The 12,707-nt window shown below is 42.8% G+C and overlaps 1 protein-coding gene across 6 annotated transcripts in view; it reads right to left on the bottom strand.

Moving 5' to 3' along the window:
* Positions 1-12,707, bottom strand: part of arhgap32b (Rho GTPase activating protein 32b) — a 232,009-nt gene that overhangs the window by 35,948 nt on the left and 183,354 nt on the right. For 3 of the 6 annotated variants that reach the window (XM_029690801.1, XM_029690800.1, XM_029690804.1), the window contains 2 exons: positions 7,646-7,696; positions 7,031-7,105 (listed from right to left, as the gene is read on the bottom strand). The exons of 1 other annotated variant lie outside the window; for it this stretch is intronic. In XM_029690801.1, coding sequence (XP_029546661.1) covers positions 7,031-7,105; positions 7,646-7,696 — 126 coding nt within the window. Of the gene's footprint in view, positions 1-3,272; positions 4,105-7,030; positions 7,106-7,645; positions 7,697-12,707 lie in introns of those variants that run through there. 2 more of the 6 variants (XM_029690802.1, XM_029690805.1) reach the window with 2 other exon arrangements.

Below are 12,707 nucleotides of genomic sequence, written 5' to 3'. Positions count from 1 at the left end.
ATTCTTAAAATAATTGTTATGCTTTTTGTGAACGTTTATCGTGAGTAATTTAGTAAATTGTTAGTAAATTCGCCGGAAGTTTGCGGGGGGTATGCTAGTTCTGAACGTCACATGCTAATGTAAAAAGCTGGTTTTTGATATAAATATGAACTTGATTGAACAAAACATGCATGTATTGTATAACATAATGTCCTAGGTGTGTCATCTGATGAAGATCATCAAAGGTTAGTGCTGCATTTAGCTGTCTTCTGGGTTTTTGTAACATTATATGCTAGCTTGAAAAATGGGTGTCTGATTATTTCTGGCTGGGTACTCTGCTGACATAATCTAATGTTTTGCTTTCGTTGTAAAGCCTTTTTGAAATCGGACAGTGTGGTTAGATTAACGAGAGTCTTGTCTTTAAAATGCTGTAAAATAGTCATATGTTTGAGAAATTGAAGTAATAGCATTTCTAAGGTATTTGAATATCGCGCCACAGGATTCAACTGGCTGTTACGTAGGTGGGACGATTTGGTGCCACCTGCCCTAGAAAGGTTAACCAACAATGCAGTTAAGAAAAAATAAGTGTTAAGAAGAACTTGGCGCGTGGTAGCAGACTAGGGTGGCTGGAGTCTTTGGCAATCTTTAGGGCCTTCCTCTGGCACTTCTTGTTATAGAGGTCCTGGATGGCAGAAAGCTTGGCCCCAGTGATGGACTGGGCCGTACACACTACCCTCTGTAGTGCCTTGCAGTCGGAGGCCGAGCTGTTCCCATACCAGGCGGTGATTCAACTAGTCAGGATGCTCTCAATGGTGTAGCTGTATAAATGTTTTGAGGACCCATGCCAAATCTTTTCAGTCTCCTGAGAGGGAATAGGCTTGTTGTGCCCTCTTCACAACTGTCTTGGTGTGTTTGGAAAATGACAGTTCTTTGGTGATGTGGACACCAAGAAACTTGAAGCTCTTAACCTGCTCCACTACAGGCCTGTCGATGAGAATGGGGGTGTGCTCGTTCTTAATTTTCCTGTTGATTTACACAACATGCCTACCACTTTTTTTTTCTTGTGAAACAAACAAGAAATAAGACAGAAAAAATGAAAACTTGAGCGTGCATAACTATTCACCCCCCCAAAGTCAATACTTTGTAGAGCCACCTTTTAGAGCAATTACAGCTGCACGTCTCTTGGGATATGTCTCTATAAGCTTGGCACATCTAGCCACTGGGATTTTTGCTCATTTATCAAGGCAAAACTGCTCCAGCTTCTTCAAGTTGGATGGGTTCCGCTGGTCTACAGCTTATCTTTAAGTCATATCACAGATTCTCAATTGGATTGAGGTCTGGGATTTGACTACGCCATTCCAAGACATTTAAACGTTTCCCCTTTAAACCACCCGAGTGTTGCTTTAGCAGTATGCTTAGGGTCATTGTCCTGTTGGAAGGTGAACCTCCATCCCAGTCTCAAATCTCTGGAAGACTGAAACAGGTTTCTCTCAAGAATTTCCCTGTATTAAGCACCATCCATCATTCCTTCAATTGTGACCAGTTTCCCAGTCCCTGCCAATGAAAAACATCCCCACAGCATGCTGCTGCCACCACGCTTCACTGTGGGGATGTTGTTCTCGGGGTGATGAGAGGTGTTGGCTTTGTGCCAGACATAGCGTTTTCCTTGATGGCCAAAAAGCTACATTTTAGTCTCACCTGACCAGAGTACCTTCTTCCATATGTTTGGGGAGTCTCCCACATGCCTTTTCGCGAACACCAAACGTGTTTGCTTATTGTTTTCTTTAAGCAAAGGTTTTTTTTCTGGCCACTCTTCCGTAAAGCCCAGCTCTGTGGTATGTAACGTACAGCTTAAAGTGGTTCTATGGACAGATACTCCAATCTCCGCTGTGGAGCTTTGCAGCTCCTTCAAGGTTATCTTTGGTCTCTTTGTTGCCTCTCTGATTAATGCCCTCTTTGCTGGTTCATGAGATTTGGTGGGCGGCACTCTCTTGGCAGGTTTGTTGTGGTGCCATATTCTTTACATTTTTTAATACTGGATTTAATGGTGCTCTGTGGGATGTTCAACGTTTCTAATCTTTTTTTATAAACCAACCCTGATCTGTACTTCTCCACAACTTTGTCCCTGGCCTGTTTGGAGAGCTCCTTGGTCTTCATGCTTGGTGGTGCCCCTTGCTTAGTAGTGTTGCAGACTCTGGGGCCTTTCAGAACAGGTGTATATATATACTGAGATCATGTGACACTTAAATAAAGTCCACCTGTGTGCAATCTAATTATCTGACTTCTGAAGGTAATTGGTTGCAACAGATGTTATTTAGGGGCTTCATAGCAAAGGGGGTGAATACATATGCACGCACCACTTTTCCGTTTTTAATTATTATACTTTACCAATTTGGACTATTTTGTGTATGTCCATTACATGAAATGCAAATAAAAGCAATTTAAATCACAGGTTGTAATGCAACTAAATTGGAAAACCGCCAAGGGGGATTAATACTTCTGCAAGGCACAGTAACTGCTGTTGAATTTGAACAACTATCACAATTAGCTCAGTCATTTAAGGTAACGAGCAGGGAAAGCAGTATCAACCTAACCTGATACATAGTTGGGCAATGGCTGGTACCTCATTAAACTCAGTAGGAGGCAAATAATCCTTTTAGGGTAATTGTCAAAGGAATGTTTGGGTTGATTTGAGTTTCAAGAGCTGTGTAATGTATTTTAGCAATTGCGCTAATGATAGTTAGCCACGTCCACCAAACTGGTCGTCACTAGTTACCACAAACACAAAGTCATAAACCCCACCTCTCTATATAATTCCTCGTCTTTATGTGATTTTAACATTAGCCCTAATCACATGCTTAACCTTTAAGAGGCATTTGTTTTACATACATTTTTACGATAAAGCAATTTCGGACTTTGTGGCTGTGGTAACTAGTGGAAACTGTTCATCTGACTCTGGGGAAGTCGATAAGGGCTTCAATTGGCAAAATCACGAAATGTCCCTTTCATGACAGGACTGCCCCATGACTGTTACATTGTAACAATAGATTCACGCGAAGTTATCTCTAATGATCGAAAATAATCAAAAGCATCTGAAAGAATTTCAGAGAAGATCAACAAAACGGCTCGAGCTCATTGATTGACAACGTAATTTCAGGTTGTCAATCAATGAGTGGTGAAAAGGTGCCAAATAATTAATGTGCAAGGAAAGACAGCTTTAAACCCCATTCTACTGGAGTGCACACTTTACTAAGCTACAACAAAATAAATCCCATACCATAATACATTCTTACCTGCGAAACGCAGTGGGATTCTCACTTTATGATGGGACTTTAAATAGGGAATCCAAGGTCAATAGTAGACATTTCCTTAGAGAAGCTGTAACTCCTTATCATTTGGTTTATGACTAATTACTTCAAAAGACACCGCCGACTAAACTTAAATCACAAAACGTATGGTACAGTACCAATGGACAGTGAATAGCAGTCGAAAGAGAATTCGGATAAGTGTGCTCCTCAGCTAGTCAATCGCCCCACAAATGAAGTTTCTTCAAGCCTTTTTCCATTCTGTTAATGACCAGCCCCTTCCAGTGTCAGTTTACAACAAAACTACATTCACAAGACAACGCATGGAAATGCTGTGCTAATCTATGTAGAATACGACCGCAATTCTGTTTCAAATTGGGTCATTCATTCCTCTCTTTATGGGAGCAGGCAGGAATATGAAAATGTCACTCGCAATCATTGTATAGTTTAATGACGGTGAAAATAGATCAATGTCGTGGTGTCTGCAGTATAATAAGAATGACTAAATAATTTCCCATTCGCTGTGTAAATATATCTAACTTCGATGATGATAACAACCATATCAAGCTTCAACACGAACCCACAACAACCCGAACCACATACAAGTACATGTAAATTAAAACATGTAATAGAAAAACCGATTCCATCTTGTGCCTCAGAGTGGCATATTTCTTAGGAAATAATATACTGTCTTGGAACAAAAGTGTCCAAATCAAGTTTCTCACTGTGGTAAAGTTGGTTTGAGATTCGATATTCGCCAGACATTTGTTCATATGAGGAAATCAATCAACTGAAATAAATTCATTAGGCCCTAATCTTTGGATTTCACGACTGCGAATACTGTTGGTCACAGATACCTTAAAAAATGGGCCTCACAATTGGCCTTAGGTCCTTTACATTAGATTTGTGTGTATTGTTGTGAAATTGTTAGATATTACTTGTTAGATATTACTGCACTGTTGGAGCTAGAAACAAGCATTTCGCTACATCCGCAATAACATCTGCTAAACACGTGTATGTGACAAATAAAAATGATTTGATGGTATTTTTGTGCATTCAAATTGCCATTTCATAAAATGCAATTGTGTTCGTTGTCCGTAGCTTATGCCTGCCCATACCATAACCCCACCACCACTCTATTTTACAACACTGAAACCAGCAAACCGCTCGCCCTCATGATACCATACACGTGGTCTGCGGTTGTGAGGCCGGTTGGACCTACTGCCAAATTCTCTAAAACGACAATGGAGGCAGCTAATGGTAGAGAAATGAACATTCAATTATCTGGCAACAGCTCTGGTGGACATTCCTGCAGTCAGCATGCCAATTGCACTCTCCTTCAAAACCCCAGCACAAGGTGCACCTGTGTAATGACCATGCAGTTTAATCAGCTTCTTGATATGCCACACCTGTTAGGTGGATGGATTATCTTGGCAAAGGAGAAATGCTCATTGACAGAGATGTAAACAAATTTGTTCCCATAACTTGAGAGAAATACGCTTTCAGTGCGTATGGACAATTTCTGGGATCTTTCATTTCAGCTCATGAAACATGGGACCAACACTTTACACGTTGCGTTCATATTTTTGTTCAGTATATAACATTTAAGAATCATTTTATGAGAAAAGCAAAGGTTGTACAACATGGACAGTTGATATGAGGTTGTTAAGTCACGTGGTTGAAGAGTTTTTATATTTATACAATATTTATTTAAAATTAAGAAGGTGCTTTTGGGGAGAGTGTGCAATGTGTGTCCTTACCTTGTGAACAATCCAAAGTTGGTTTGAAGTGTCTATATCATGTGATCAAGGAGCAATTGAAATTCAAAGTAAAAAATGTAACTAATAAATTATGGTTGGAGTTGTCTTGAGGCCAAACAACAAGGACATCCTCTATGTACTATGAAGTGGCAGATTCTGATGCAAGAGCAAACCCCACCTCTGAAAAAGATTGCTATTCCTGCACCAACAAATCTGTCAATATTACAGGGAACCAATGCTACAGAAGCAATAAATATAGTGGGAGACCATACCACACATCGTTTTGTGGAACTGTACACACTGTATGTGCATTCAATGCATGCATGGTGAAGACTAAGCTTCCCTTTTAGACTCCGGTAATATTTTCTCAATCTCTCTACTCGCACACAGAATTAACTGTGCAATATGGTTTGACGTTCTCAAATGAACTGACATGGGAAACGCCTTGATTACTTTCAGTTACTCTCAAACAACCACTCCTAAAAGTAGCTATGCACAAGTTGTGTGCACACCAAAAACACGACCCTCAGGGGTCATTGTAGGTGCAAGAGCACCTTGGTCCCGCATCAAAGAGAATGAGGGCTTAAGTTTCCTATACAATCTCCCCCACATCATTCCTCACAGGCCCAAACTACACTAGGTCGCTGTGCCTAACATAGATTCACGGCCCAGGACGTGTGTCGACCAAAGTCCCATGGGGAGAAGCAGGACAAATCTTACTGTCTCCTTCACACATTCTCTCTCTCCTTCCTTCTATCTCTCACTTTGTTTTTCTCATAGACACATCCAGCTGTCTTGGCTTGTTTGCGCTCTTCACAGCTGTCCAAGTCACTATACTGGTCTCCAGACAGGAAGCCATCTCCAGCCCACGGAGGAAGTAGGGGATGGAAAGAGTAGCGGGTTCAGAACATCTGGAGAAACGCCTGCCCTACTGGAGCAGTCAGGCTGGAGAAAGGAGCAGAGCTGATCACACTGTAGCTCAGACTTCAGTGTTTGAATGAGTGGATCAGACTTAAAGAAAGTAACAAAAGTTCAGTTACACCATAACCCTTCATCCAAGTGAGACAGTTTGCAGATGTCCTTTTACACTCAAGTTAAAATCGACAATTTCAAAGACATCTCCATACAGAGGTGCAGCCAACTGCAAAGGACTTCTTTCAATCGGCTCACTCTGAAATTTCAGAGGTAGAAATCTCAATCCCAGTTAGCTGGCTAAAAGGACAGAGGCCAGTATCCATGTAGGGGAGCTGGTCAGTGTACATTTGAACACACCAGGGTTCCCCTGTTAGGAATGTAGTAATTTCAGTCACCATAGAGAAGACTGTGCTTCTTGCTGTTGTAGGACAATGCTTAATGCTCCAAAGGATAATTTTACCGCTTTAAAGGGGGGACTTGAATAAATCAAAACAGTCTAGACCCCAGCCACAGCCGAAAGTTTTCAAGTGAAACCAAACAGAGTAGACAACTCCAGCTGACTGGGAAACAGATAGGGGGACAATTCAAGAGGTCTGAAGAAAAAAGCAGCACGATCATCTTTTCAGTCCATTCATTTGAATATACAGAGAACAGTTCAAAAAGAAATCCTGACAAACCTGAAACGAAAAGGGTAAATAACAAAGCACACATTCATTGGAGAAAAAAAATCTAGTAATCAGCTAATCAAGTCTAGTGCATGTGAATCTGATAAAGGTGGATACGTTTCACTCTGACAACAGTGTTCAGGTTAGAGAGTGAGTGGATTTAGCAGTTCAAGTGAGTCCCCACGCACCAAGAGAAGGCTCCTGAAGTATCTTTTTTACATCATAGAGTGCACTAAGAATGATGAGTAACTAACTAATAATTAACCAAGGACTCTGGTCCTAGTGCATTGGTATTGTAAAGACTTCGTGAACAGACAGAGTGCCCCAGTGGCGTGTCGTGTGCGTTAGTAGGGGGGTTAGCTCTGGGGTGGTTATGGCACATGTATGGATGGATACACGGGTCTACCTGAGCTCAGGCTGTAGGGGTTTAATGGGTCGGCCACCCATGCACTGTCCTGCTTTACACTCTCCATCTCCAAATCTGCATGCAGGTGCACAGACGGATGGACGGGAAGGAGAGGAGGGTAGGAGCGGGGGGAACGGAGAGGGAGAGAATGGTTCTGTTTAGAGGAGGAACATGGCAGGAACAACAGCTTTTCTTCTGTTTCGAGACTGTCACTCAGTCAGATAGCTTGGCATCTGACACTTTCATAATACATAATTGGACAGTGAATACTTAAACTTTGTAGAAGTGTCATTGAAAGAAATGGCAGCATTAAGTGTTGTAATGAACAAATTAAACAAATTAAATTTGACAACCAGGTGTGAAAGGAGGAAACAATGTAGGTAAGAAAAGTGTGTGGCCGTTTTCAAATGATTTAAAAGTGCATCCTTCCTCCCTTTCTCTAATCACCGATTAGACATAATTGGAGAGAGGAATACAATGGCTCCATCACATGGCTTTTACCTGTCCCGTCATTTTTTTAAATCATTGACTACATCAAGGAAGGAAAGAAGGAAGGATGCCTTGAACGGGGCCTGTGCGAGTGAGGGGGAGAGGGGGGTGTATACCAGCACGCACAGGGTGGGAAGAGACTCCAGGAGGCAGGCCGCAGACCTGAGCAGGGGGATGCTGAGGTGGGGTGGGGGGCAGAGGGGATGACAGTGAAATAAACAACAAGATTAAAACATTTGTGGAGCAGAGTGAAGCCATGCAACAACAAAAAAAGACATGCAAATGGTCAGGTTTGTGAACAACATGGCAGCCCAAAGAGAGGAGATCACCTAAAAGCAAAAGGGTTTGGCAAGCAAACATGAGTCATTTCCGCAGTGTGCTTTCTGTGTGTGCATTCAGGACACCATGTGTGACAATATGACAGACAGCATGATGCATTCTTTTCATATTGACAATATGCTGGGAGCCATTGGCTTTAACTTCTGTGTGCCAGATAGCATTGGGCCTTAACCCCTAACAAAATCTGAGACTGCATAGTTATGATGATGATGCTATTCCTCACTGCGGATTTTGTGGGGTGTGTCTTTTTTTTGCCATGTCATCACTTCCCTGTTCCCTCTGCCTTGATATCGTTCCCAGCAGGCCTTGCATGGTTCAGCTCCTACCCAGCCAACCACCCAAAAGCAACTGAGATGGTTCTGACACAGTCATTGGGTGATTCACCCCTTGGATTGAAAGGGATTTTTCAAGGCTGATTTGATTTAGGCTAAACGTGCCTTTGGCTGATCGAGAGAGTACATGGGGCTCTGTCCCAAATGGTACCTTATTCCCTACTTTGGGCCAGAGCTAATGAAGCTTTAGGATACCATTTCAGGATATAGGATAGGATTAGGACATGATGCCACGGAAAGGGCTTGGCAGTTTGGTCATTCCAAAACATTACATTTACATTTTAGTAATTTAGCAGACGCTTTTATCCAGAGAGCCTTACAGTTAGTTATTGTAATATGAATGCACTAGGTGAGACAACCAAATATCACAGTCATAGTCAGTACACTTGTCCTCAATAAATAAGTTATCAGCAAAGCCAGTGTTAGTAAGAAAAGACAAGGGGGGTAAGACTAATGTATTATTTAAGATATTCTTTGAAGAGGTAAGGTTTCAGATGTTTTCGGAAGATGGGCTGGGACATGACAAAAAGAACAAAGAAAAACAAAAACATTTCACGATCCATCTAAGAGCATTACCCGTGTTAGAGAGTGTCAGTACAAACATGGCAGAATTTCTATTACACCTATCGGAATGTTGTGGCTGTACTTTGAATGTAATAGGGCTTTATGCTACACTCATGTGTTGAATGGCTGTGTTTGTTTTTGGGCACTGAGGTGGCTTATGTTTGTTTTGGCTAGCTATAGATCAGAAATACGTGTTTGCATTGGATTAGTATTGAAATTGTGCAAACAGAGACATGAGATGCGAGTTTAAGTGGTTATTCAAGAGCTTGATAAATAAATCAATAATTATCATGTTGTGAAATTTTGCAGTAGTGGAATTTTCATTGGACACATATCATAGTAATACGGTAACATGACATTCAAGTAAAGATATCAATATAATGATCTAGGTGTTACAGTGCATTTGGAAACTATTCAGACCCCTTCACTTTTTCTACATTTTATTACTCTACAGCCTTATTCTAAAATGTATTAAATTGTCTGAGGTCCCGAGCACTCTGGAGCAAGTTTTCATCAAGGATCTCTTTGTACTTTGCGCCGTTCACCATTGCCTCGATCCTGACTAGTCTCCCAGTCCCTGCCGCTGAAAAACATCTGCACAGCATGATGCGGCATACACCATGCTTCACCGTAGAAATGGCATTGGCCAGGTGATGAGCGATGACTGGTTTCCTCAAGATGTGACACTTGACATTCAGGCCAAAGAGCTCAATCTTGGTTTCATCAGACCAGAGCATCTTGTTTCTCATGGTCTGAGAGTCCTCTAGGTGCCTTTTGGCAAACTCCAAGTAGGTTGTCATGTGCCTTTTACTGAGGAGTGGCTTCCGTCTGGCCACCACCATAAAGGCCTGGTTGGTGGAGTGCTGCAGAGATGGTTGTCCTTCTGGAAGGTTCTCCAACCTCAACAGAGGAACTCTGGAGCTCTGTCAGAGTGACCATCAGGTTCTTGGTCACCTCCCTGAACAAGGCCCTTCTCTCCCGATTGCTCAGTTTGGCCAGGCGGCCAGCTCTTGAATACAAACACTGTAGTTATTCCCTCCATAATGCAATAAAACATGCAAAACATCAGTACAGAGAAAGTGAAGTTGCAATTCAACGGCTCAGACAGAAGACGTATGTGGCAGTGTCTACAGACAATCACAGATTACAAAGGGAAAACCAGCCACTTCGCGAACACCGTCTTGCTACCAGACAAGCTGAACACCTTTTCCCGCTTGAGGATAACACAGTGCCACCGACGCGGCACTGAGTAAGACATTTAAGCGTGTTAACCCTCGCAAGGCTGCCGGACCAGAGGGCATCCCTAGCCGTGTCCTTAGAGCATGTGGAGACCAGCTGGCTGGAAACAGACATTCAATCCCTCCCTATCCAAGTCTGCTGTCCCCACTTGCTTCAAGATGTCCACCATGGTTCCTGTACCCAAGAAAGCAAAGGTAACTGAACTGAATGACTATCGCCCCTTAGCACTCACTTCTGTCATAATGAAGTGCTTTGAGAGGCTAGTTAAGGATCATATCACCTCTACCTTAACTGACACTCTAGACCACTTCAATTTGCTTACCGCCCCAATAGAACAACATACAACTAGTCACCATCGCACTGCACACTGCCCTATCCAATATGAACAAGGGGAATACCTATGTCAGAATGCTGTTCATTGACTATAGCTCAGCCTTCAACACCATAGTACTCACCAAGCTCATCAATGAGCTCGGGGCCCTGGGTCTAGAACCCCGCCCTGTGCAACTGGGTCCTGGACTTCCTGACAGGCCGCCCCCCAGGTAGTGAAGGTAAGAAACAACATCACTTCGCTGATCCTCAACACAGGGGCCCCACCAGGGTGTGTGCTCAGCCCTCTCCTGTACTCCCTGTTCACCCATGACTGTGTGGCCACGCATGCCTCCAACTCCATCAAGTTTGCAGACAACACAACAGCAGTAGGCCTGATTACCAACAATAATGAGACAGCCTACAGGGAGGAGGTGAAAGCACTGGCAGGGAAAATAATCTCTCCCTCAAAGTCAGCAAAACGAAGTAGATGATCGTGGACTTCAGGAAACAGCAGAGGGAGCACGCCCATATCACACATCGACGGGACCACAGTGGAGAAGGTGGAAAGCTTCAAGGTCCTCGGCGTACACATCACTGACAATCTGAATTGGTCCACCCACACAGACAGTGTGGGGCTTGGCCCCTAAGAAACTTTTACAGATGCACAATTCAGCGCATTCTGTCGGGCTGTATCACCGCCTGGTACGGCAGCTGCACCACCCACAACCGCAGGGCTCTCCTGATGGTGGTATGGTCTGCACAACGCATCACCGGGGGCACAATGCCGAGCCACTGCCTGTTCACCCCGCTATCATCAAAAAGGTGAGGTCAGTACAGGTGCATCAAATTTGGGGCCAAGAGACTGAAAACAGCTTCTAGCTCAAGGCCATCAGACTGTTAAATAGCCATCCCTAGCCAGCTACGCCCCGGCTACTCAACCCTGCACCTTAGAGGCTGCTGCCATATACAGTTGAAGTCGGAAGTTTACATACACCTTAGCCAAATTCATTTAACCTCTCTTGGGTAGGGGGCAGTATTTTCACATCCGGATGAAAAGCGTGCCCAAAGTAAATTGCCTGTTACTCAGGCCCAGAATCTAGGATATGCATACAATTGGTAGATTTGGATAGAAAACACTCTAAAGCTTCTATGTCTGTGAGTATAACAGAACTGATATGGCAGGCGAAACCCCAAGGACAAACCATCCCCCAAAAACATTTTTTCAGCCTACCACTGTTTTCAATGGCTGTCACTTTTATTATAAGGCGAAATCATCCCATATTGCAGTTCCTAGGGCTTCCACTAGATGTCAACAGTCTTTAGAAAGAGTTTCAGACTGGTTTTTGGATAAATTAAAATTGTAGTTTTTCTAGGTGGCTCCCAATTTGGCTGTAGTGTTTGTGATGTAACTGGGACCTTTTGGAGTGCCAACAGAAAAAGATCAAAAGGTAAGGCATTTATTACATCGCTATTTCTGACTTTCGTGTCTCACCTGCCTGGTTGAAATGTTGTTTTTTCATGGTTTTGTATGCGGGTCGCTGTCCTCAGATAATCACATGGTGTGCTTTCGCCGTAAGGCCTTTTTGAAATCTGACACAGCGGCTGGATTAACAAGAAGTTAAGTTTTATTTTGATCAAGTACACTTGTGATTTTATGAAAGTTAAATATTTATAATTCTGCAGTTTGAATTTCGCGCTCTGCAATTTCACCGGATGTTAGCCATAAGAAGTTAAGAAGAATGCCATAAGAAGTTACTCAGTTTTTCACAATTCCTGACATTTGATACTAGTAAAAATTACCTGTTTTAGGTCAGTTAGGATCACCACTTAATTTTAAGAATGTGAAATGTCAGAATAATAGTAGAGAGAATGATTTATTTCAGCTTTTATTTATTTCATCACATTACCAGTGGGTCAGAAGTTTACATACACTCAATTAGTATTTGGTAGCATTGCCTTTAAATTGTTTAACTTGGGTCAAACATTTCAGGTAGCCTTCCACAAGCTTCCCACAATAAGTTGGGGTGAATTTTGGCCCATTCCTCCTTACAGAGCTGGTGTAACTGAGTCAGGTTTGTAGGCCTCCTTACTCGCACACACATTTTCAGTTCTGCCCACACATTTTCTATGGGATTGAGGTCAGGGCTTTGTGATGGCCACTGCAATACCTTGACTTTGTTGTCCTTAAGCCATTTTGCCACAACTTTGGAAGTATGCTTGGGGTCATTGTCCATTTAGAAGACCCATTTGCGACCAAGCTTTAACTTCCTGACTGATGTCTTGAGATGTTGCATCAATATATCCACATACTTTTCCTACCTCCATGATGTCATCTATTCTGTGAAGTGCACTAGTCCCTCCTGCAGCAAAGCACCCCCACAACATGATGCTGCCACCCCCAT

This window comes from Salmo trutta, chromosome 15 (assembly GCF_901001165.1).
Source record: "Salmo trutta chromosome 15, fSalTru1.1, whole genome shotgun sequence".
NCBI lineage: Eukaryota > Metazoa > Chordata > Actinopteri > Salmoniformes > Salmonidae > Salmo > Salmo trutta.
The sequence above is the reverse complement of the archived record's forward strand: the minus strand, read 5'-3'. Positions and strand labels throughout refer to the sequence as shown.